This window comes from Notamacropus eugenii, chromosome 6, assembly GCF_028372415.1.
Source record: "Notamacropus eugenii isolate mMacEug1 chromosome 6, mMacEug1.pri_v2, whole genome shotgun sequence".
Lineage (NCBI taxonomy): Eukaryota > Metazoa > Chordata > Mammalia > Diprotodontia > Macropodidae > Notamacropus > Notamacropus eugenii.
The window spans coordinates 356387130-356413154 of NC_092877.1; the positions used below are offsets into that span (position 1 = coordinate 356387130).

At 42.0% G+C, this 26025-nt stretch overlaps 1 protein-coding gene across 2 annotated transcripts in view; it reads left to right on the plus strand.

The window, feature by feature from the left end:
- GOLIM4 (golgi integral membrane protein 4) overlaps positions 1-26025 on the plus strand; it is a 94701-nt gene that overhangs the window by 50804 nt on the left and 17872 nt on the right. The window contains exons 2-8 of one of the 2 annotated variants that reach the window (XM_072618546.1): positions 8984-9058; positions 10711-10760; positions 12698-12751; positions 14047-14197; positions 17000-17082; positions 19568-19651; positions 23235-23396. In XM_072618546.1, coding sequence (XP_072474647.1) covers positions 8984-9058; positions 10711-10760; positions 12698-12751; positions 14047-14197; positions 17000-17082; positions 19568-19651; positions 23235-23396 — 659 coding nt within the window. The remainder of the gene's footprint in view (positions 1-8983; positions 9059-10710; positions 10761-12697; positions 12752-14046; positions 14198-16999; positions 17083-19567; positions 19652-23234; positions 23397-26025) is intronic. The other variant, XM_072618548.1, reaches the window with a different exon arrangement.

Here is a 26025-nt window from a genome sequence, read left to right on the forward strand (position 1 = left end):
AACAATCCCTTTGGCAGCTGTGGGTAGGATAGACTGAAGTGGGGAGAGGCGCGAGGGGGGACCAATCAGGAGACAGCAGTCTGGACAAAGATGATGAAGACCTGAACCAAAGTGTCAACTGTGTGCTTAGAAACAAGGGGTGGATGGAGAGATTCTGTGAACCCTGACAATTAGGGAGGGGAGTAAAGAGAGCTTAGGAAGGCGTCTGGGGCAACACCCTCTTTATAGGGGTGGGAAAATGTAGAGCCAATGATGATCCGTCCATGCGTCGTTGAAAGTTGGCTGAACCTGATGCGCTGCTTTTTACACGTTTGGTTTGTGTGGTTTTGTATCTGGGGAGATCTCATGGCCTCTAGAATACTGGAGTTACTATCCTCCAATGTACCTTTGAGGTAGGAAGGTAGAAGAGGGAAGGAAAAGTAATTGCAGAAATTCATCTGTGGTTTCTTCATTTAACAATTCAAGCATTCAGGTCTTCAGTAAGAGAATGCCTGCCTCCGTTCCTTTCTCTACATTTTTCGAAGCAAGACAACAAAACCAGCTTGCTCTTTAGCAGCTCTCGTATGCTTATGACTAAGACCTAAAAAAAAAAGGCAAATGAGAAAAGAAAATGAACACTTGAACACCTTTGTTGAGATAAATCTCTTCCTTTCTGATTTGCCCCAGTATTTTTGGGCAAGTTTCTCTTCTGAATATCCTCTTAACATGGTTTCAAAATTGTAGGAAATATACTTGTAGAAATAAATCCTGTGTTTAATAATACTTGGTAATACTAGCAATGAACAAATGTTTGCTATGCAGGACCACCACCACCACCACAGTGGTGGCAACCATCTGTCTTCCCACTATAACAACCAGAGTTATCTCTGTGGCTTCATTTATCAAGGATTCTTATCTGATCTTAGCATACAGGAGAATTTTCTGGTTAGAGGAGAGCCTTCCTTTCTGGCTGAATTTTGGTTTTACCAAGTCTGATGCTTTTTTTTTCCTTATAAAGTAATAAAACAGAAGCTTGTACCTATCAGTCAGTTGTGTTGCTATAAAGGTATGTGGTCCACCATAAAGAAGGATTTCTAAGTAACTCTACACACCCTGCTATTATACTTGTCAAGGAAGGGAGGGCAGTAGCAGTTGAGGGAAGCAGTTGGGAGAAATGGAGGTTTCTCTCAGTGTAGTAGATCATGCTTTCTAGACTGTATAAAACCCACAGTGTGAATTTGTCGTGATGGGTGTTCTCTTGTCTTGCCATCAGAGTGTAAGCACCTTGAGGACAGGGATTTGTGCCTTTCTTTGTCTCTCTAGTATTTAGTAGAGTTTATGCCCTGGCCAATAGCCATAAAGGTTGTTTATTGATTGATTGATAACCTTTTGGGTATCGATATCTTTGTCTTTAGCATTTAGCACGTGGTAAAGAACGCATGTGACCCCTCTTTTCAACAGAAATGTTCTCCTAGTGAATCTGTAGGGTTGGATATCTTGGAACATCAAAGCCCCCAGGAAGTCAAAGTTGGAGTTAACTAAGAGAGTGGTGGATTAATTCTGTGGTTGGCATAAGTGGTCAGCATCCTGTTTCCCATCACAACCTACAATCAAGAAGTGGTATATATGATACCCAAGGAAATCCATGATCAGAAAGGGTATTTGGATGTGTGGTAAGACCCAGGCAGTGCTGGCTGAACAGAACCAATGATCCATTGCTGCCCACAAAAGGTAACAAGTCCTAAAGCAGGAGTGGGGGACTGTGACTTCAAGGCCATGTGGCCCTTTAGGTCTTCAAGTGAGGCTCTTTGCCTGAATCCAAACTTCATAAAACAAATCCTCTTGATAAAAGATTTGTTCTGTAAAATCTGGATTCAGTCAAAAGACTGCACTCAAGGACCAAGAAGGCCACATGTCGCCTCAAGGCCACAGGTTCCCCACCTCTGTCCTAGAGGAAGGTATCCAGAATGTTGGACAGTGCCACTCTTTAGGAAAATTTATAGAAGAATATGGACATGGGCTGCGAAGGCATGAAGGGGCTGACATCAGTACCAGTGGAGAGAGTACTTACATCTATGAGATCACAGGTCTACTAAAGTATTACTGGTAATAAATTAAGTCTGATAAATATTTTTGACACATGCAGAAAAAATGCATGTGTTTTCAGAACTCTTTGTTTTTGCAAATAGCACTGAAGTTTGTTTCATGCAGAGTCCCAAATTCCACTGCAAATATTTTGTTTAAATGATCTTGTAGGCAAAATGATGCCAGCCAGAGGAAATCGAATCCCATGGGGGAATTGATTCTGGCTATTGCTGTAGATGAAAGAACCATTGCCCTCTTCTAACAATATTTTAAAAACCCTATAAGAAAACTTCTGTGTGTCATGTTCAGAGAGCTATAGACTGAATGCACTCTTTGAGTTCTTCCCCAGGCAGAATTGATGGGCTGGGCTGCTTTTTGTTTTCAAAACTGATCTATGTTTTGCTGATTGAGTAAGTATAGTGCAGTTAATTGATCTCTTGAGATTTTATTATGTGAGTCAAAGAGATAAAATAAAAAATATGGCTTTAAGAAGTTGGTACATTTAAAAAAAAACCCACGTACTTAGAAAAACAGAAACCTCCTCACACTCCTGAATGCATGGAAAATATTCAGCCTCGTTTCAGTAAGCAGGAAAGATGAGCATCCTGGCTTTCATCTTGGCTGCTGATTTCCAAGGATGTGAGCAGAGCATGCACCGGAGCGTTTCTCCATTCCAAGTCTCAAGGGCCCACGATCGAACCCTTATCACTACTGCCCTCATTTCCTGGGAAGCTTTTCTGATGGTTGTAGTACAGCCATTAGGGGCTGCTTTGAGGCATAGGGGTTCCTGTAGCATCACTTCATCCTGGCAGATGCCTTTGACTTTCAGATATAAATAGAAAAGTAGAGATGTATGACAAAGATTGACTATCCTTCTTTCTTCTCAGCAACACAGTAAAATTTCTGGAGAAAAATCACTAGCTGAAAAGCCCAGTTCTGTTAGAATTAAGAATGATTTTTTTTTTAATTTCATTTTTGACTTTTTTTTCTTATGGCCATGGAGTCATTCTCTAGAACGGCAGATGGGAAGGAAACACTGATGCAAGCGGCTGGGTTTTTGATCTCTTGTTCTGCCCCTTGCTCAAGTTTTATGAAGAAATAGCTTTATCATCTGTCTGGAAAATGAGGACAACATTTACTTTTTGTGATTCTTTTAAATAGATTTCCATTTTGAGTGTTTTAAAAACCAGGGAAAAGCAACTGACCTAGCCCAGAGTGGGCTGCCTGAGCTTTCCTCTGGGTATACTTTGCAAGGGCTCCATTAATCTTAGTGGTTGCACTGTAATCATTGGATTTGGGAGGGATCAGGAGAGGTTGGCTGGATCATTGCCCTGGCATCAGGTGGGATTTCATTTAACCCACTGCAGACAGATGGAAATCTGTGGAGCTTTTTTAAGGACCCTGGAGAAAGAACTTGTAGAACGTTTGTTAGTAGGCAAGTTTTCCTTCTATTTTCTTGGATACCCTAGTCCCATCAAGCCCCAGTGCAGGGACCACTTTCTCCATGAGGCCTTACCTGCTGCCCCCAGCTGCTAGGCCTGCCCAAAAATCTCTCTGTTTCTAGGGTTAAAATATAGAATGAGAGCTAAAAGGGAACCTAGGGGCCAACTCATTCAGGTCCCTCATTTTGTAGACAAGCTCTGACTCAGGAAGGTAAACGACCCCTTTCTGTGTATATGCACAACTTCTCTGATATAGTGTTATCTTCTGCCCCATCCACACAGTGCATAAACTCATTGAGAACAGCTGGCACATAGGTACTTGTCAAAGACTTGTTGAATGGACAGTTTAAGCCTGTTTGGGTTTTTTTTCCTTATTTGAGATGTAGCCTGGCATATCGCTACCCTCCGTGCAAGAGGCATTTTATACTGGGGCAACCTGGTGGTACAGTGGTTAGTGCCAGGCCTGGAGTCAGGAAGACCCAACTTCAAATCTGGCCTCAACCACTTAGTAGCTGTGTGATCTTGAGCAAGTCACTTAATCCTGATTGCCTCAGTTTCCTCACCTGTAAAATGTGGATAATAGTAGCACCTATTTCCCAGGTGCTCTTATGAGTCTCAAATGAAATAATAATAATTATAAAGAACTTAGTCCAACGCCTGGCACATAGTAAGCATGATAGAAATGGTAGTTGTTGTTATAGTGTTATTGTTATTGAGGAGGAGTTCATGCTGAGATAGGTATCCTCTGTCTTGTATTTCAGGCCTTTGACTGTGGATATCCATGGAGTTGTGGCTTGGGTAGTAGCTCCTATCTACTAGGGCACATTTGAATGTTGGTGTTGTCTCACAGTTGTCCTCATTTCTCTATAAGCGTCTGGAGAATTTTCCTACACAGACGATTTATGCAAACAGCCCAGCACGGGAGTGGCGTGTGTGTGTGTGTGTGTGTGTGTGTCTGTTGTGTGTGTGTGTGATGCTAATGAGATTAAAGGTGTGTTGTGTGTGTTGTGTGTTGTGTGTGATGCTAATGAGATTAAAGGTGTGTTGTGTGTGTATTGTGTGTTGTGTGTGATGCTAATGAGATTAAAGGTGTGTTGTGTGTGATGCTAATGAGATTAAAGGTCTTCCCCACCCATTAATGGGCCTGCCCATTACAGGAAGCTTGTTGAGGGGAGGCCTACACCTTTTGTTAATTTTACAATGAGGCCCTGCCTCTCAAGGGTTGTGATGCCTTCTGGCTCTGAAGTAATGTATAAGTACTCTAAGGTGAGGTTTTACTTTGGGGCTTAGTTTTTGGAAGAAGGTTTGTGTGCCAGATCAGACTCTGGGAAGCCGCTAAGGAGCTCCCCGGCTTTGAAAACCCAACTATTGGTGGTTTTCTCTCTGGTAACTATGTATGTATAGTCAGACAGTTGGATCTGTTTGTTGATCTGTGATTGTATGTATTGCTTATGGTCAGGCAGCTGGAAGCCCTGTCTGTTGATCTTGATTTCCTCTGTATTTTCTCTGAAGTTCAGGGTGCTGACTTTTTCCCCTGAACTAAGTGAATGATACATGTGCTTGGTTAAAAGGATTGTTGATCCCCCAAAAGTTACCTTTCCTTTTAGAAAAGCAGATCAAAGAATCTGCACAGCAGACCCTCCTGTGTATGCCGCGGTGCTTACTGTGACAGTGTGCTAGTGGCTGAATTATACCAGTGCCCCATAGATAACTTATCCCCATTGTTGACTATAAAAAGTATAGGAAAGCCCATGGCTCCTCCTAGTCTTGAAGATCCTGTATTAGACAGTGTCAGGTAATGGATAGGTATAGGATCTCAGTACAAATTCCCCCTCTGAGGCTTACTAATGTGTGACTGTAGTCGAGTCGTTTTACTTCTCCAAGCCTCAGTTTTTTCATCTGTAAAATGGGCACAATAATAGCTGTGTACCTGCCTCCTACGATTATCATGTGAGATAGTGTACTGAAGTGCTTTATAAGTGCTAAAGACCATACGGATGTCAATTCCTGTCACTGTCCTGGGAGCATTTAGCAGTAAAGCACACAGGTCATGTGCTACAAAATCCATTCCTAGATTCCATGGGTTGTTTGTGCAAGTCACCTGAATGATGGGGTTGTCCTTTTGCAGTGAAGCAAAATTCAAAATTCAGACTCAGGATTCAGAAAGACATTGATAAATTGGAGAAACCATCAGAAATAACCTCAGTGACATTAATATCAAGAAGCAATAAATACAGAATAGAAAATAATATTCCTATTTCTTGTGTTCTTTTCCCCGTTTTTCCTGCATCTGTCATTCTAGCTAGGTGTCTGAAGGCTGGAAAGGAATCCAATGTAGTCAGTACATTTTTGAGGTAGGCACAAGGGGACTTAGGTTTAAGGGGGGAGGGCAGAAGGAAAAGAAAGCGAACAAGCATTTTTTAAAATACTTGTGCTGGACACTGTAAAAATATTATTAAATAGTATCAGCCCTGAGAGGTAAGTGTTATTATTCCTATTTTGAAGTGGAGGAAACTGAGGCAGACAGTGGCTGAGTGGCTTGCCCAGGGTCATGCCACCACTTAGTGGCTGAGGCCAGCTTTGCTATCAGGTCTTCCTGACTCCAGGCTCAGCCCTCTGTCCACTGTGCCACCTAGCTGGGGATTGAGAAGGGACCCACTTGGGCAGAACATGAGTGTGCCAGATTGGAGTGAACCAGAAAGCCTTGCTTGAGTAGATTGGCCGCATTTCTTCCTCTCCCAACTATTAGCTTCCACTCTCTCAGGGGAGATTAGGTTACTCTGATATGATTTGTCCTTGCTTAAGCCAGGCTCTCTTACCCAATGCCTTGCTCTCCTCAAAGGGGGATGGGAAAGGAAAATACATTTATTAAACACCTACTGCATGCTAAGTACTTCACCAGTATTTTCTCATTTTCTTCTTAACCATGTGAGGTCGATGCTCTTATCATTATCCTCCCATTTTACGGTTGAGGAAAGGTGCAGTGACTTCCCCAAAGTCAAACAGCTTGTAAATATCTGAGGTTAGATTTGAACTCAGGTCTTGTCTACTACACCATCTAGCTTCTCAAGGTATTGACAGATTGACTTGGTGGTGTTCTTTTACAGAATTTTACCAAGCATTTTTACAAGTTGATAGTTTTTAGGATCAGTTAAACTCTTTTCTTTTCTCTTCTTTTCTTTCTCTTCATCCTCTCCTCTCCCCCTCTCTCCTCCCCTCCCCCCCTTTTCTTTTTCCTTCCCTTCTTTTTCTCTCCTTTTTCAATCTTTCCTTTTCTTTTCTTTAGGCATGTGTTACCCTGACTGTTGTGCCAGCCCCACACCTTAACATGGCTGCTACCAGATCATGTTTGTTTTCTCCCAGAAACTTTCCAGTGGTTTTTTCCACATCTAGGCAAATATGTTCCTCCAGCGGGGATAGGCTAAGTCTTTAAAAGGCTGGTTCTGCACTGAAGGCAGTTGTCATCACAGAAATCTCCCCCAATTCGTCTATGTGCTCTACCTCTACCTCCAATGGATCATTGTAACAGGAAAATGAGGCATCTAGCATCAGGCAGGGATTGTGCCATTTGGCCCACATTTAGTCCCACTGAACATGCATCTTTTCAAAGTGGGTGAAGGGTATTAGCATAGCGTTAATATGACCTGAGTTGTGTTTAACTGTGTCAGTCTGGGGATCTGTATATACAGTTTGAAGAATAAAACTCGTGTGTGTCTTATAAACCACAATGATAAAAGGTTGGTGGAACCTCCCTCTCCCTAAGAGTGATCATGGTCTGAGTGATTTCCCAGTGCCTAATTCTGGCATCAAAAGAATGGTTGAATTGCCCGTGATTATCATCTCTTTACCATCTGCCTTTTCCTCTAGTCAGTCCTGAATACCTCAGCAAACCTTGCCTTATTGAAGCAACGACTGCTTGAGTTTTTTTAGGTATTTTAACTTTTTTTGTGAAATTTACATTCAACCAATAGAGGATTGAATCAGAAGCTAGATTTCTCTTATTTATCATTTGTTTTTAAGAAATGTATGTAATATTTAACTGATAATATATTGAAATTGGTTTATGCCTACTTTTATACTTTTGCGTTCTGTGCATTAAAAATATCTTTTGAGACTTTTTTAATGGCAAATCTATTATCCCTCTGTAATCTGTGTCCTAAAGAAAAACAACCAAAAATGCTTTCACTTACAGCAAATGTGTAGTCCATCCAGATAGGTCAACACAGTAGCCATATTTGAAGATACGTATCTCAGTCTACATCTCTGGTCTGCCAAGAGGTGGGAGGTATGCTGTCTGATTAGAGTGCTGAGGTCTTTCAAAGTGGTTTTCCTTCATACTTTTCTTGTGGTCACCATGTAAATTTCTCTCCTGGGTCTTCTCATTACCATTTACATCAGTTCATTTAAGTCTTTCCAGGTTTTAGGATTCATCATATTGATCATTTCTTACAGTGTACCTAGCCATATTCCATTATATCTGTATATCACAGTTTTTCAGCTATTCTCCCCTTGATGGACACCTGTTTTGGTTATAAATTTTATTGTTATGACTAACACCACTCTACATTATATATACATATGTGTATATATGTATATGTGAGTGTTTGTGTGTGCATATATATATGTACATATATATGTACATATAGGGCCTTTCCTTCTGTCCTTGACCTTTTTAGGGATTTTTGGCCACCAGTAGTTTTGCAGGATCAAAGGGTATAAACAATCTAGTAACTTTTCTGAAATAGTTTCAAACTATTTTCCAGAATGGTTGGACCAATTCACAATTCCAGCAATGAACAATGCACTAGTGTACCTGTCCCTCTACAACTGCTCTAAAAATGGCTATTTTCCCCTTTTGTCTGTTTGTTCATTATTCTAGCAAATCATTTAGTTTTCAGAATTCTCCTGTATCTCCCCAGTGTCTTGTTCGTTGGGTTCTTACAGTTCTTGTTTTTTAATTAAGTTCAGTGAAAATTTATTAAGCAGAGAAATTGGAGAATATACACTGTGCTTTTATAGACTATCAGTCTGTCCCATTCTACGTTGTGAGCCCTTATGTTTGTCTATATTTTCCCATGTCTTAATTGTTCTTATATTGGAAAGGGATGGACCTAAAAGGGTGATCTTGTCTAGCCCCACCATTTTGCAGATGAGGGAACTGAGGCCCAGTGACTTGGCCAGGTTCAAACAGGTAGGAAGTAAAAGAGCTCAGATTTGAACCAAGACTCTCTGGCTCAAGTTCACCACAGAATGGCCATCAGTGTGTAGGAAGTACACCAAGTAGAAAACTTACTGGGTAACAGGTTTTTACCCCACTAAAGACTAATAGATTTTCTACCTATAGGAGGAACATCTATAGTATATTCAAGATTCTGTTTTCTCTCCCAGGCCATCTCTGTTTTTGGAAATTGTGCTGTATTTGTTTTGAGAATGAACTATTCTTACAGGAATCACCTTTTTTTCCCCTTTTTTTGCAGTTGTATATGAACACAGATCAAGACTAGAAAAATCTTTACAGAAAGAGAGACTTGAACACAAGAAAGCAAAAGAAGGTAAAAAGATCTTACATTTGATGCTCATGTTTTATTGTTCAGTATTCTAATACCTGCTGTGATGACTTTTCATTGACCTTGGAGTGATATATCTGAAACTGACCCAAGGTCAGTGTCAGAAAGTGGACTGAATATGTTCATTGTTACACCAAGATTAGAATGTATAACCTATGAGATTCTAATCCATTCTAATACATAGTCCCTTCAGCTAGACTGACTTGTCAGATAGGTTTTACTATAACAGGGAGTGATGATGTTGCAGCCAGGAGTGTTCCTGGCTGGGCTGTTGGGTGATCTAGTTCATCATTAGATCTGGGCTCAAACTCTTTCCACCTTGGTGGATCTGTCCATAATTTTACTTGATCTTCATGAGTCATTGGACCTTTGGATGTAAAGGTCATTCATGGTCACTAAGCAAAATGGGGAAGCAACGTTAAGTAGAGAGAGATGTGGATTCAGAAGGTGCTCAGACACACTTAGTAGCTGTGTGACTCTGGGCAAGTCATTCAACCCCTTTGGGTCCCAGTTTCCTTATCTATAAAAGGAGGGGGCTTGACCTTGACTTCCAAGGTCCCTTCCATCTCTAAATCAGTGATTCGATGACTTTCTCATATTTTTTGATATTCTATATATTTCTTTACATATCCTTTCTTGACAGTATGAAATCTCTATAATAGACCAGAATTGTCATATCATGTTTAGTACAGGTCATAAGTTTATCCTTTTGCCAGGGTGTCTCCCAAAGCTTGAGCTGTTTGATGAATGACCTTTCATTGCCATGTGTGCCTTTGCGGAATCTGACCATTAGTATTTAAATGCACATAACAATTCTGGTATGAGAAGCAGTGGGAATTGACATAATTGACTATTTTGAATGAAAACTTTTCAGAGAGCACATCTCCTTTGGGACTTTTGTAATTTCAGCCTCCTTGCATTTCCCATTTTCTTAAGGTCATTCTAAAATTCAAGGTCACAAAAGGCCTTCCTGGTAGATGACAGATGTCATTAGTTGGAATATCTTCTTAAACCCTTCGTAATGATGACAGTCACACTTGTATAATGCATTAAAGTTTGAAAGGTGTTTTAAAAAATCAGCTTATCCTCAAAAGAACCATGGGAGGAAAGGATTATTATTAACTTCATCTTAAGTATGAAATTTAAAGTTGTGGTAACGTTTTGAGGAGAAGCAGTCTAGCTTTCTTGTTTGCCGATTCTGAATGATTTCCTGGAGCCATCTAGTGGACAGTAAAGTTTAAGAACCGTTGAGGATCGTTTGGAAGGCGTCATTTGGGTTAGTCTGGTCTTCCAGTCTTCAGTGATTTTATGGTGCCATCTAGTGGCTGGCGATAAATCATCCCTTTCTTCATTTTCTTTAGGAAAGCTAATCCATGAGACAATTTGTTTTTTCTAACTTTGGGGTGTTTTGATTTTTTTTTTTTTTTGGTTTGTTCAGATTTCAAGGTCAATAGAAAAGAAAAAAATTTAGTCATAAAGTTAGTTGTACAAAACTGCCATAAGGAAGTGTTTTTTTTCTAATTTAGAGCATTTTTCTAGGGCTTTATGAGATAAGCATTTTTCCATTTGCACTGACATCGTAAAACATCCTAGTGTTCACTGCCTATCTACATGTCTCTTTTCTGTTTATTTCCTAGATTTTCTGGTTTATAAATTAGAAGCACAAGAAACACTAAATAAAGGAAGGGTAAGTGCTTGAATGTGCGTGTCTGTGTGTGTGTGGTGCTAAGCCGTTTGTCCAGAAGAAGCCAACATCTTTGTTTCAATCACACGAAGATTTATACAGTACCTACTTTATAAAAGGCATTGGAGATCACAAAAATAAAATGGGCAAAGGACAAAATGGATGGTCTGTATCCTGGGGAAACTTATATTCAACCTTTCCTTGGATAGAAATATTGCTCTGAATCTAAGAAATTCAATAAATTAACACTAATAATAAAAACTTCATTTGCTACTTGAGTTGGAAGGTGATGAGTGCGGTTTGAGTGAGTGATAGCCACACGAAAATCATCTCCAAGACTCCCGGGCTCTCTCGTGTTATTTACTAGCCAAGTTCCAACATTCTAATGAGACAGTGTTTCCCTGGCTGTGGTTACAGATGGGTTATTCTGTATAGGAGGAGCTCATGCCAGGGTGGAGGAACTTGTGGTGTGGGGACTCATCACTCTGGCAGCTAAGAGACCTGTCCGTGGTCACATGGGTATGAAGAGGCACATTTGAACTTGGGTCTTCTGGACTCCCAGGTTTTACCATCTGTGCACTCTGCTACGTTGGCTTATAAGAAAAAAACAAAACAAAACCAGTCTCAGCAGTAATTGTTAGAGGAAAATGAAACGTGTAATTTAGTGGATTTATTTAGATATGAAAGGCTAGGCTAGTGTCAGTTTTAAAGAGAGAGGAAGGAAGCAGAATAAAGGGATAGACTCCGACAGTTGCTAATGTGCCTTGGGTGCCGTTTTTAGGCAGGCTTGTCACAGATGCTGAGACTTATACATGTGAGATCTTTCTAGGTTGGAGCTTGACCTGTCTCTGCTTTCTGCTTCCCTGGATTCCACAAAAATGTGGATCTTCTTGGACATTGTTAAAGATAGGCCAGCCCTAAAACACATCAGGTTGTTTCCCTATATGAAAACCTCTGTATGTTTGTTTCAAGAGGGAAATTAAATGTGTGAATCATCTTAGTTATGTAGTTGTGAAATTTTTATCCTCAGACTCTGGGTATATGAATGTGGAAGCCAGATGGGAAGTTGGCTTGGTCACCTCCATCATGTGAAAGTCTTGGCAGTTCTAGGAGTAAGCCAGACAGAGCTCATGGGCAACTCTCCCTTCCCTACCCCTGGTCTCACCGAATGCAATGATTTCAAGTATCACCAATTTCTTCTTGTGTCTTGACCTGAGTTTTGAGCACAGTTCTCGCCATATGTTTTATCCATGTAACTTCAGGCAAGTTCATTACTCTCTTAAGTATGTTTCCAGTACATCCCAATAGAACGTCAGTTTCTTCAGGTCAGGCACTTTTTGTTTACTTATTTATCATTTTTGTATTCCCTCTGTGCCTAGCACAATGCCTGGAACACAGCAGGTATTTAATAATTGTTTCTTGGATCAGCTTGTTGCTGACCTGAGTTTGCATCCTTGCTCTGTTCCTTACCACCTTGGGAAAGACTCTTCACTTCTCAACCTCACTTTGCTCATTTGTGAAATGAAGTGGAGACTTTGAAAGGGCCTGCTGTTCCATTTATAAAACAGGTTCGGGAATTTCGAGTTCAGAAGGGCATCCGCCATCCACTCCTCCAACCCCCTTGTTTCACAAACGGGGCTCAGGAAGGTGAAGACCCCTGCCAAGGTCACTGGCTCAGGTAGCAAGCCACGGAGCCTGCTATTTGACAACTTCCAATCCAATACAGACTTCGAGTCCAGCTCCACTTTTTTCATTACTTAAATATGACAGCCATCCCTGACCCTTTCAGCCTTCCTGCTAGCATGAAATAAAGAGATGCTCTGTTCTAGTCCTGTATTCAATTTAGAAGCAAAATCATTCTCTTAACAGCTCGAGGCTGAGTTTCACACGAGGCAGATCTGGTGTCTTTGCGCTGACTTTTTTCTTCTTCAATTTTACAGCAAGATTCCAACAGCAGATACAGTGCGTTGAATGTACAACATCAGATGTTGAAAGTGAGTATTAGATAAAATATGGCCCCTCTTGGGGAGTGACGCAGTGAATTAATTGCCGCTTAAGATGATGAGTGAGGTTGTTCCATAGAGTGATTAAGGGAAGGCTGGAGAAGATCTATGGGGATGAATCTATGGTAGACAGACCAGGGGCACGGTGGGAAACGATGCACACTCATCAACCCTCTCTCTACCGTTGTTCGGCCAAACTCTGCATGTTTTTTTTATTTTCTCTTTTTCCGTTATTCAGGCGAATCCCCTCATCCTTCTTATTTCCGTCCTTGGCATCATTTCAGGGGTTTTTTTGTATTTAGTTTATTTCTCCCCATATTAGACTTTCAGTGTGCCTCTTCTGGACAAAAGTACCATCAGTTTAGCAAAGAGTGCCTAGGTCTGCTAAAATGAACTTCAGGGTATACGGACATTTAATATGCTACCACAGGCATACAGTTTGTCCTCAGAGATTCATTCCCTTTCTTTAGTCCTTCAGCAAAATTCATTCATTTACGTCAGGAGAGAAGATTGTTTGTATTCAACCAGTAGAAGTGACCTTTTTCCCACCAAAGGATATTCTTGGTGACCCACAAACCATGAATTGTAGCTATTAGATTTGTCTCTCCTTCTCACCTGAATGGTGAGGGTTAGAGAAGTACAAAAACTCTTTATTGAAACTGAAACCTTGTCTGCTTCCTGAGGGCGTATCGGGTGGATTAAGTCACAGCATTCTTTCATGGAGGATTGCTGAATGTAATGGGATTAGTATCAGCTGAGAGCATAACAGGACTGGCCCCAGAGGCTCTCATAGACATGTGGGACATAGCAGCATTGCCCGTGAAATGAAACCCAAGGGAAGCGTCCTTGACTTTTATGATTTGGGGTGCCAAGGCAAGCAGAAGACTGGGGAGGGGAATTTGAGAATGGGACTGGAAATGGTGTAGGACATGGAGGGAACCTGAGAGCACCGAGACTTTTGTTGTACATTATTGACAGTTGTCGGGGACCCCATACGTCTCAGTGATTCTTCCCTTTTTCCAGTTACCCCCTTCTAACTTCAGAGATTTAGCAGAAATGATGTTGATCCTACCTTGGCCTTCATTCCAGCCCATTTATCTGGTTCCAAGATGTGTAGGGGAAAGGATGGGCAGAACGAGAGAACATCCTATGTGACTGTGCTCCCAGGGGTTGGGTTCAGGGAGGTGTTTGTTGCCTCCTCTTGCTGTGAGCTAGAACCAGGGGAGTAGAGGGTACCCCACTTTTCACATGCCACATTTTCAGTGGTCCCATTTTGGTCTTTGCAGAGTCAGCATGAGGAACTAAAGAAGCAACATAGTGACCTAGAGGAGGAACATCGGAAGCAGGGCGATGACTTCAGCCGAACCTTTAGTGACCACAAGCAGAGATACCTCCAGCTTCAGCAAGAGAAAGAGCAGGAGCTGTCCAAGCTAAAGGGTATTTAAAAGTGGAGGAATGAAAAGGCTTCCTTCTTGTTTTGTAATAGTAGTGATAATAGTAGCTAGCATTTATGTGGTGCTGTATGTGTTCATGTCATGAGAGCTTTACAACCGCCTTGTGAAGGAGGTGTTGTTATGGAGAGGGAATAGGCAGAGCACTTTGCTGAGGATCTTAGGGCTAGCATCAGAAGCTGGATTAGAACTCACGTCTTACTAATTCCAGGTCTGGCATTCTACCTTTCCACCAGCTGTCCTGACTCCATAGGACAAAAGGAGAGGCTTGAGATAACAAATTTTTCTGAAAGACTGTTTATTGAGTTTGTGAAAATCTGAGCACTAGGAAAACATGGTGTTTTCCTGATATTTCTTCACACCATGATAAGCTTGGATCCTGATGTCCCCTTGCACTATAATAAAGTTTAACTGTGCCCCAAAATCCCCACGTGTGGTTTGGAACCCTGTGGCCTAGATGAAGAACAAATAAGATGTTGAGAGAAGGTACTAGAAGAGAAGAAGCAGCCTTGGAAGGGAAAGTTTCCCCACATCCCTACCTCTATCCCCATCCCACTCCTCCAACTTTCACTTTTTAACAGTGGAAGTGAGGAGGAAATCTGAGATGTGCCTGTGGAGTGAGCAGTAGACTGCAGACCACCCTGGGTGTCTCTATGTGACCCAGGAGAAGTCACTTCTCCTCAGGCTTTTCAGCAGTGAAATGAGGGGGTTCAGCTAATTGGCCTCTGAGGTACCTTTCAGCTCTATCTATGATTGTTGGTATGTCTGTGATCCATCCGACGGCAGATCAGAACGGAGTGTGCCTGGGCTGGGACGCTGTGGACTTCCTGACCGATGATGTCAATCAGCAGAGCACAGGAGCACAAGTGATGGCTCAGCCTAGTCACCCCCATGACATATACAGTCCTGAAAGTTGGAGAACTTTTCTATCTTTCTTTAGGTCCTAGCATTCCCTCCTGTGTACTTCTCCTGCTCCTCTTCCTCCTCCTGTTTGATTGGCTCTAGGGTTTCCTCAGTGTAGGGAGAGCCTGGTGAAGAGCCTCTGACCACACGGATGTGCCCCTGCCCTACAGCTTAGCACTTTATGGGCAGCCTGGTACATAGAGAGCAGGGCATTGGAAGCTAGCCTCCCTGGCTTCCCATCTTACCTGACCTGCTCACATTGGGTCTCAGTTTCCTCATCTGTAAGCTGAGGGGCCTGGACTTGATGGCTTTTGGGGTCCCTTCAGACTCCACATCTGTGAACTTTAGGTCACTGAGGTAAGGGACTTACTCATGGTCCTGTCGCCAGTATCATCTGTATAAGAGATAGAGGTCTGGCCTTGACTGTCCTGACCACAAAGTCACCTCTGTCTAATCCAGCATCTTCTTCCCTTGTTTACACTTCTCTACATATGCCCTCTCCCTCCTGCTTTCCTTGAGGGCATTGACTCTGCCTTTTTTTTTTTTTGTTTGTCGTGAAGTGTCTCTACCACCTAGTACAGGGCATAGCACTGTATGTGTGTCTGTGTGTCTGTGCCTGTGCCTGTGTGCCTGTGTCTGTGTGTACATACCTGTACATAGACACATATATGTTGCATTGAATTAAGGGACCTTTTCATTTATGGCTGGTGATAACCAGGGTATTTCCTGTGAATTAGCATCCAACTTGTCTGTTATTAGATTAGATTGTGGGTGGCCAAGTTCACATTCCACCTCTCTTCTTGGCTTGGTCTTGATGTATTTCTAAATTCCATCTCAGTCAAATGTATAGTCAGGGAAGGTATGAAAAGAGCTTCTTACATCAGAAGGGGATGTATAGGTTGGTGAGGAGAGTTTGCTGGGAATTAGTAAGGGGGGAAAATAACAATTGACAATGCTGCCCTCTAGCGGTAGAGGTGGAGATGGAGAATTTGATTTAACAAGAGGCTCAGGCAGTCTGGGAGCGTAGTAGATAAAAGCACTGTCCTGGGTTCAGTTCCTGCCTCTAACACATCCCTGGCCAAAGCATTTCACTCATCAGTTTCCCAGGTAACTCTCTCCCAATGTAAGTTGAGGGTCAGGTTCCCGTCTACATGGGTAGACAGAATTACTCCACTGGCAGTCCCCTCTCTACCTATGAAATTGCGAGTTGAGTTTTTTTTAAAAAATAAAAGTCAGAATTTGAATAGATTGCTATATATTGACTCATGTTACTTGCCAAAAAAAAAAATGAAAAGGGAAGAAGGCATGAGAATTACTTGAAGAATCTACACAGGATCAGAGTATCTCAGATTCTGGAGGGATATGGAAGACTGTCTAATCAGCCTAGATATCAACCAGAGTCTCTTTAGTATAGCCTTTATTTTGGTTTCTCTTGGAATGTTTCTTAGATACCCCTCCTGTGGTACTTGTTTTTTGAGGCCAATGAGAATACACGTAGATGGCAACGAGAGACAGTGGCCCTGTCCCTGAAAGAAATGACTGTGTCTGCTTCCTTTTATCTAGAGATGATATATTTTAGACCTCTAAGCATTCCTGCATACACGTGTACCTGTTGATGAAAATGCATCTCCTCATGCTTGTCAATCAGGTTTTTCACTTGTAATGATTTGTTGCATAAAACCAAATTGGTTTGGGTGACCAAGTGAATCGATGCCAGTGTTGTCTGTACATGGAGAGTGGCTCTCCTATGTCCCTGCAGATGAATTGGGTTGTAATACTTCTGTAGGGAAATCAAATCTTAAAACAGGTTGTCAGGATTTTGTACTGTGTGGGGATGTTAGAATAATCTCATGATATTACTCACTGTTTTGTTTTTCTAAAACAGAAACAGTTTACAATTTGAGAGAAGAGAATAGACAGCTAAGAAAGGCCCACCAAGACATGCATACGCAGCTTCAAGACGTAAAGGTAAGTTTGGCCAAACCTCAGGTCTCTTGACTGTTTTGTGTTGACCAAGCATACCCCATTGAAGCACTTGGTCCCTCCCTGGCCTTTGTTTAGTAACCCAAACATCCTCCAGAAGAAGGAAGCCCACGAGGTCATGCCACATGAGGATGGGCTGAAGGATCTGGGGATGTCTCACCTGCCTGGGAGGATGTGACCGCTTGAAGGACCACTATGGGGAAGAAGGGTTGCAGCATTCTAAGGTTAGAGTTGGAGGGACCTCAGAGGCCCTTGATCTAGCTCCTCAGATGAGGCTGAGGAAGGAGAAGCCGAGGAGAGTGAAGTCCTCGCCTGACCCTTATATTGTCCTGGGAATCAGGAGGATTTAATCCCTGGTCCTTGAACCCAGGGCCACAGCTTTCCTCCACTGGGTCACTTGTTCCAATTGAGCCTCAGAGGCCAAATGTAGGTACAATGGTAGATGTGGCAAAGAAGCAAATTTAAGTTGGGAAGTTTAAAGACAAAACTCATCCTACTAATTAGTGTCTTTTGTGGCTCTCAAGGCTGGGCCTTGCATTTTCCAGATGCAGACACTGGGCTCAGAGGGGCTAAAGGATTTGCCCAGGGTCACAAGGCTGGCCAGTGTCCAGTGAGAATGACCTGGTCCTTCTGACTACAGTCCTATTCCCTACACTGTGGGATATCAAAGTGGAATGAGCTGACTTGGGGAGTCATGGGCAGCCCCTTCCTGAAGGTCTTTGAACAAAGGCTGGAGGATCACTTGCCCAGGATTTATAACAGGACCTCCTTTTCAATTGTGGCTTTGTCTCGGTTGTGGTGAGTGAGGACTGAGTCCCTTTCAGCTCTGAGATCTGGGATATACCAAGGCTTAGGGGCTGAGCTTTGCAGTTGGGTGAAGTCAATGCAGCCAAGGCCCAGTTGCTTCTTTGGTCTCTACTATAGGGCTTCACCATTGCTTCCTTACTGCTTGAGAGCCCTAGGGAGCTTCTCATGCTAAATGGTCACTTCTGGTTATACAGGAGAGGGATGTGTTGAGAAGGAAATTCAACATCACCATCCATGTGAACATTCTTGAAATTATGTGGTGACACTGTTAGATTCAGTAAGTCTTTCTTGTGGGAGAAAGGAAAGATAGAATTGTCAACCGTGGTGCCCAAGCATTGTTCATGGGCTGATAATGGTTGGCTTTCTTTGAAGGTGATTTAGGACCACTTTGCACAGTTCTTTGTGCCTAAAAATAGTTGAGAACTTTGCTGAGCACTACACAAGTTAAATTCAGGCAAGGCAACATTCACCAATTAAACATCTACTGTATGCCAGACACATAGTTCTAGGGATACAGAGATAGGCAGGAGCTCAGTCTGATGGAGGAAACAGCACAAATAGCTATGTATAAGCAAGCTATGTATGTGATAAACTGGTGATTACTAACAGAGAGAAGGCATAGGCATGAAAGGGCCTAGCAGTAGGTTCTTTTAGAAGGTGGGAAAAACTAGCTTATACTCAGATCTTGAGGATGGGGGGAAGCTCTTTGTCCTTGGTGCATGTCCATTTAAAAGGAAGAAGGTTCTATTTTGTGCAAGCTTGCCTTGCTTTGTATAAAAAAAATGTGTTTCTGGACAATTCAGCATCAGCGAAATTCATCAGAATTGAATCCTAGTGTATGTGGGCTAGGAAGTATCACTGGTCAGCACTGGAAAAAATCTCGGCCGTTACGTTACTCTTCTTTCAGATAGAATTTTGGAACTTCATCTTGGAAATGTTCATGTACACTTGAATACATCTCTAAGGATTACCCTTGGTCCTGATGTAGTCCTTTGTTTTTAGCAACCCAAGCACAAGCCAGATTTGTTCATGAAAGATCACAGGATCCTCAGTTCAGCATGGGAAAGAGCCTTAGAGACCATCTAGTCCCAGGGTCTTAGGTTTTGAGGGGTCAGAGAGCCCATCTGGTGAAACCCGTGGACTTCTTCTCAGACTCATGCTTTTTAAAAATTGTTATTCATCATTGAAGGAAATGCTGAATTTCAGTTAGAGGTTGGTGAGAAGGATGTATTTTTTTCCCATCCAAAGTCATTGACCCCTCATAAATTCATCCATAGCTCCTTCCATAAGCCCTGATCTGTTTGTAGATAAGATAAGGTAACCCAGTAGCTGAGATCACACATCTAGTAAATGGTGGATCTGAGATTTAACCCAGGTCCTCGCATTCCACATTTAGCTGCTGTCTCCAAATCTACTTTGGTTTGATTTCATATTCTGTAGTCTCACTGATTGTGTTCAAAACTCTCTAAGTTTTAAGAGTATAGGCTAATGTAGATTGAACTAGAGAGCTTAGTTTCCACCTGGAAATATTTTTGGGGTGGAGGGAGGGTGGAAAGTCAGTTTGCAGAGTTGAGCATAATGTTCAGTCATGTGAATGTCAGCTAGAGAAACATGTGCTTGGAAATCTTAAAGCTCAATGTGTAAAAATTCTTTCTTTATGTAGCAACAGCATAAGAATTTACTCACCGAGCATGAACACCTAGTAGTGACTTTGGAAGACCACAAGAGCGCGCTAGCCGCTGCGCAGGTTAGGAGTGTGGCAGCCTCTACTCACGGTTCTTTTCAGAGGCGGCTTCCGTTTCTGCATTCCTGTATGCATGTAGCCTTTCGCAATGACTCTCCAGTGAGGTGCAGCTTGGGCCAGCCCAACACTGGACTGATCCTGCAGAATTACGCATGCTTTAAAGATTTCTAGCTCTCTTCTCTTCACTGCTCCCACGCCCCTCTCTCTAACCCCGTGCCTTTGTCCTGAGGGTGCTCTGGGTAGGATTGAATCTGTAGTGAGGAGGAGCAGGCCAAGGCCTTGCCTTTCCTACATGTTCCAAGATGTGGAATTGTCATTAACTTACCCTTTTAAGATCTATTACATTCTAGAGACCTGAGAAATTGCGTTCTTTTGAGGGGTGTTGTTTTTTTCCTCCTACCATGGAAATGGCTTGTAATCATTAATCCTCGTACTGCTGTGCTATTAGATTCAAGGCTCGTACTTTGTTCTGACATAGTAAATCTATTAACTTTGAAAGCAAGAGCCGAGAGCCTCAGAGACTTCTTAGCTACGAGAGACAAGCTCAGACTGATGCTGTGCAAGATTTGAGCAGGATACTGCAGTGAGGTGTGGGCTGCCAGTCCCAGAGAGTCAAGAATTAGCATCGTTCCTGGATGGAGGGCTTTTCTCTGGAGCATCCACTTACACAGCTCAAAAAGAAACAGAACATGGGGGGCAGGGTGGATCACTGGGCTTCTCTGGGAAGGAAGGGGCCAACACTGGGGGAAGGGGATAGGAATAGCCTTTAATATGGAAATCCTGATTGCAGCGGGGAGTCTTCTTTTGGCTTTTCTTGTCTTTTTTCAGAAGGTAGATAGGGAGGAGGTAGAAGGTAGATAGAAGGTAGGAGCAGAGGCCCTGGAGAAAACCCCATCAGAGGATGCTGGTGCGTGAAGGGTGTCTCCCACCCTTCTGTCCTAATTTCAGAAGTTATCTGTGTGTTCTGATTTTTTTCTAAACTTAAATCAGGTTGACTCTAAGAAAGGGGCCTCTCATTTAAGTACAGGGAAATCCTTCAAAAGAGAGTGGGGAATGGGAGGGAGAAGGGCATACATCATCCAGGCCAGTGACGGGACTTGGTGGAAAACGAAGGTTGGCTTAGTTCCTGATTCTTTTTTCTCTCTTCTCTATCACTGTATTTCCTTCTAATGTAAGATCTTCATTAAAATCTTGCCAACACATCCTATCACTTTAGCTTTTTCATATCCTTGCCTCAAAACTTTGATCTTTTTCAACTCAACTCATCATTTAATAAACACCTTCTGTGTTCCAGACACTGTACTAAACAAAAATGCTCTCAAAGAGTTTACAATCTATTGGGGTCATAGACATTCAACACATAGTAATGGGTGGGATGGGGGATGGGCTAGGGAGGTGGTGCAAAAGCACTCACAACTGTGGGGATCAGGAAAGTCCTTGTGGAACTTGATCTGAGCCTTGAGCGGCTTTTGAGAGGCAGAGGTGAGGAAGGAAAGCATTCCAGTCATGGGAGACACCCTGAGCCAAGGCAGATAGGCAGGAGCTTGGAACGTTATTTCTGAGGAGGAACAAGCATCCTGGGGTTTAGGGTAGGCAGGAATCATGTGAAATCAGCTTAGTCAGTCAGCAAGCACTTATTAAGTGCTTACTGTGTGCCAGGCATCATGCTTAGCCCTGGGGGTATAGAAGGCAAAACCAATTCCTGTCCTCAAGGCACTTATGTTCTGATGGGAGATACAATATGTTATGTGCATAGGAAATATATGCAGAGTAGATAAAAGGTGGTCTGAAAGGGGAGGGCATGAGTAGCCTGGAGAGAGAGGTTAGAGTCTGTTTGTGAGGGTCTTTAAATGCCAAGATGTAGTTTGTGTTTTATCTTAAAGGAAATAGGACCTTCAGAAATCTCTTGAAAAGGAAAGTGGCCTGGTCAGACTTGTGCTTCAAGAAGATTGTTTTGGGCCCCGGGTAGAAGCTGTATTGGTGTGGTGAGAGACTGGAAGAAGGGCAATTAAGCCGGAGCTGGTTGCTTTAGTTCAGGGATGAGGCAGTGGGAGCCTGAAATAGGAGAAAAGGCAGTAGGCATTATGGAGGCACAGTTGACAGAATTTGACAAAACTTTGACAGGATTTGAAGGGCAAAGCCTACAAAACTGAGTGATTGGAAAGTTGGCAGATTGCTTGACAAAAATTTGAATGTCAGCATACAGTGTTTCAGGAGGGGAAAGTAATGAATTCTCTTTTGGACACCATGAGTTTGAAATGCTGACACAGCCTTCAGGTGGGGACATGCAGTAGGCAGGTGGTAGTCGGGGCTAGAGCTGTGGGGAGAGACCAGGGCTGGTGAGGTAGATTTGGGGAGTCATTAAATAAAGTAATAGAATAATTGAAGTCATGGCAGGTGAGTGTAGTGAAAGAAAAGACGAGGGGATAGAGGACAGAGCCCTTGGTTGGGTACACTCATGTCTAAGGGGGTGGAATGTGGATGGTGTTCCAATTAAAGAAAGTGAGAAGAAGAGGCTGTTGGATGATAGGAGGAGGACCAAAAGAAAACAGAGTCACATAAACCCTGGAGAGGATTTCTAGGACAATGTAGCCAGAGGTAAGATCACTGGATTTAGCAGTGAAGAAATGATGAGTTACCTTAGAGTGGCTTAATTCAGAAGCCAGAATCAAGGGGTTTGAGTAGTGTTTGGGATGTGAGAAAGTTGGAAGCAATTAGTGTAGACAGATTTTTCTAGGAGTTTGACTATAAAAGGGAAAAGAGGAGAGTAATGAGGGAATGGCAAGGTCAAGAAAGAGTGAAGGTTCCGGGCACGTTTGCAGACAGCAGGGTAGGATCCAGTGGTTAAAAGAGGGGCTGAAGTTTATAAGGAGAAGAGATGATTCAAAGGGCATGCTCCCAGAATAGATAGGAAGGAAGGGGACTAATTAGGGCACATGTATATTTGAGAGTCACTCAGAAATATTAGAAGAATTAATGAGCCCAGTGAGGGAAAAACAGAAAGCAGGCAAAAATTAGGTTTCAAGGCCCTGGGGCCAAAATTATTGTTTCCTTTTGCCCGTGTTCCAAACTGTGTCTCATGACTTCTCTACCTCTTTTCTCCACCAAGTTGGCCTGATGTCACAAAATGTATTCACATTTTAAAGTACTTGATTGCTTTCAGTTGAGGAAAAGACCATAATGGATAATGGAAATGGACTAGCATTTGGCTTAGCATATTTTCAGCAGATTTTTATGTAGTAGTGTAAGAATTATACAGCTGGCTCATTTATAAAAGTGGCATTTATTAGAAAGTAGAGAAAATACTAAGAATTCTGACTTCTTTTGTATGTAGCTTGGGAAATTAACATCTGTCTTCAATAATTTTTCCATGTTTTCCGTAGAGCTCTAATTTCTAATTTGCATGTACTCTATAATGGTGAAGCATGTCAAAATAAGACTGTCTAATGCATGGAAATTATCTGCAAATTTTGCCAAACTGGAGTCTAGTTATACTATGTATGTGATGCTGGGAACTCATATTCATAGTAAGCTGCCTGTGGATGACATATTTTTCCTCCTCTCAAATTCTACAATTTGCATCCAGACCCAAGTAGCTGAATATAAACAACTGAAAGATACGCTGAATAAGATTCCTAGCTTCCGGAAATCTGATAGAGTGGAAGAACAAAATGTTGTCCCAGTAGTACCTTCCCGCCACACTGATTTTGCTGCCAAAGAGAAGAAAATAACTGAGGAGCTAAAGGAGGTAATGACAAGGAACCCTTCAAAAATTCTTTTTTTTTTTTAAATTAATAAGCACTTGTTTTGTCTCTCTTACGTCCTTCTCCTTCTCCCTCCCCCTACTGAAAAAGAAGAAAAACCAAACCCATTTAACAAATAATCACAATGAAGTAAAACAAATTCCCACATTGGTCATGTCCAAAAACGTATGTGTCCTTATGCGTCTTGAGTCTGTGCCCTGTGTCAGGAGGTAAGTAGTATCTGTCATCACTCTGTCACCCCGCTTGGTGATTGCTTGGTTCTGAACTTGTTCTTTCCAGTGGTGTTTTTGTGTCTTAAGTGTTCTTCTCAGCAGTGAATGCTTATTGTAAGGATTTGTGTTCTATCTTGGACCAGTCAAGTTGCCATCCAGTTGAGTTGATCAGTCTTACCAAGTTTGCCTGTCATCTCCAATCCAGCAAGTATTTCTTACATACCCTAGAATGTTCAAAGACTAGATAAAAGAATGCTCTCTCAGAACCTTCAGTGTTTATCCATTGATTTTCCCTCTGTTCCTGTCAATTGTGCAGCTGAGAATTCTTGCCATGATTTAAAGTTACCAAAAGTAGAATTGAATGGTGCACAGGAACAATCTGGGTGGTGTTTGGACTGATCCTGTGTCTATACTTTCATTTCTTGGGATACGTTTATTTATGGTAGCCATTACTGATGTCAGCCCTATTGATTTTGACAGTCTTGTTTGAATTGACATATATCAGCCAGTCAAGAATATTAAGTAAGGAGTGAGCTTAATTAAGTTAGAATTAACATCGTAGAATGATGGAGTAGACAGAGTGCTAGACCTGGAGTCAGGAAGACCCAAGTTTGAGTTCTGCCTTGGACACTTGTTAGCTTTGTGACCCTGGTGCATGCCAATGTCTCTGTGCTCCATTTGCTTCCTGTAAAATGAGAAGATTAGCCTGCCTAGCCTCTGAGTTACCTCTCCCTCTTATCTGTGATCCCATGATATAATATGCAGCCACTATGCTAGTTTCAAGGGATAAAAAACAAAAATGAAACCCTAGTTGCCTTCAAGGAGCCACCATTCGATCTGAGTGAGTGAGCTGGAATTGTCCGTAGCACAGTGGGACAATATTGGCTGCAGTGTGCTCTGGGTAATTGATGGCCTTTGGGATGTGTTTTTCTCTGCACTAGCAGTAAACACAGGGTTGTCTTCCAGCAGCATAGTTCACTTCACCCCAGTTATTCCTGTCTGGATTTTTCTGTCATCCCTTCACTCCCCCGTCTGATTTAAGGCAACCCAGTTCAGTAAATAGAGACAAAGCAGGGGTCAGGAGGCTGGCCTAGCCCACCGTTAACCTTGGTTTAGTCACTTAACCACGTAATTCTTCAACTTCTCCATCTGTAAAGTGGAGATAGTATTATCTGTTCAGACTCACCTCATGGGGGTTTTGTGAAGATAAATGAGATGTTTGGGAAAGCACTTGGGGCTCAAAGAAGGAAAAGACACCATCCATCCAGGGTATTCTAATATCAGAGCCAGACCAGGGGTGAAGAGGGAACAAAAAGCTACGTGTCCCTCAAGTTTGTCTTCCTCCTTCTTGGAAGCTATCAGAATGCCTCCCTCACACATTTGTCTGCTTTCACAAATGTGATTAAATCGTGTTCATTTAAAACTCAGTAGATTTAAGAGAAAATTGGCTTTAAATTGGAGGAGTTGAAATTCCTTTTAATAGCCAGAAAGCCAAGCACATGATCAAGCTGCTCCCGCATGGAAAAAGATGTGCAAAGTCTGATAACTTGGCAGGAGGGGAGGGTGTGATGGGGAAAGTGATGAGAAGTTTTTTGGTTCTTTTTTTTTCTTTTCCTTTTTTTCCCTCTTTTTGATGAAGGATCTCCATTTCACTGCTATCTGCTTCAAATGAAACCATTCCTGAAGGGATGGAACCATGGGGAACCACATTTCCACTTCAAATTCCACATTTCCTGAACCTTTTCAAATTAGAAGTGTGCATTATTCTGGAAAATCTCTAGCTAATTGGCTGTGGCTAACAAGTGCTACAGACAAAAAGACACCGTACTTTGAAAATCACTGACATTGAATTGATATTTTAATGTTTTCATATATTATTTTTATTGGCCACTATTTTTAAGCAGCTGGGGTGATCCAATTTCATACTTGAAATCATTGCTAATACTATTATTTTCTTTAAGTCAGAGCATTAAATGAGAATCAGTTTATTTTCCATTTAATTTTTATCATTTTCTTTTACACGAATTATTTGAGAATCTTTTAAAAATGTATTGAGTTAAAAGACAAAAAAAGGACTTTTCAGTTTTCAGAGTTTGCTGTTTTGTTTTTATCTCAAGGGGAAGAGAGTAAAGAAATTGTTGCTTTGCAAAATAAAATGAAAGTAGCTGTATCCTGTGGGGCATTTGGACTTTACAAAACTCTGTCATCGTTTTCACATTTTTTGAAGGTAGTATCTTATCTCCAAAGCAGATGAGAATGATAATTAGGATTACGGGCTCATAGGTTTTGAACTGGAAGAGATCATTAAAAGTAAGGTCCTCATTTTATAGATTATTAAAAACAAACCTAAACAAATGCCTGAGGCCCATGGATGTTCAATGGTTTGCCCAAAGCATATAAT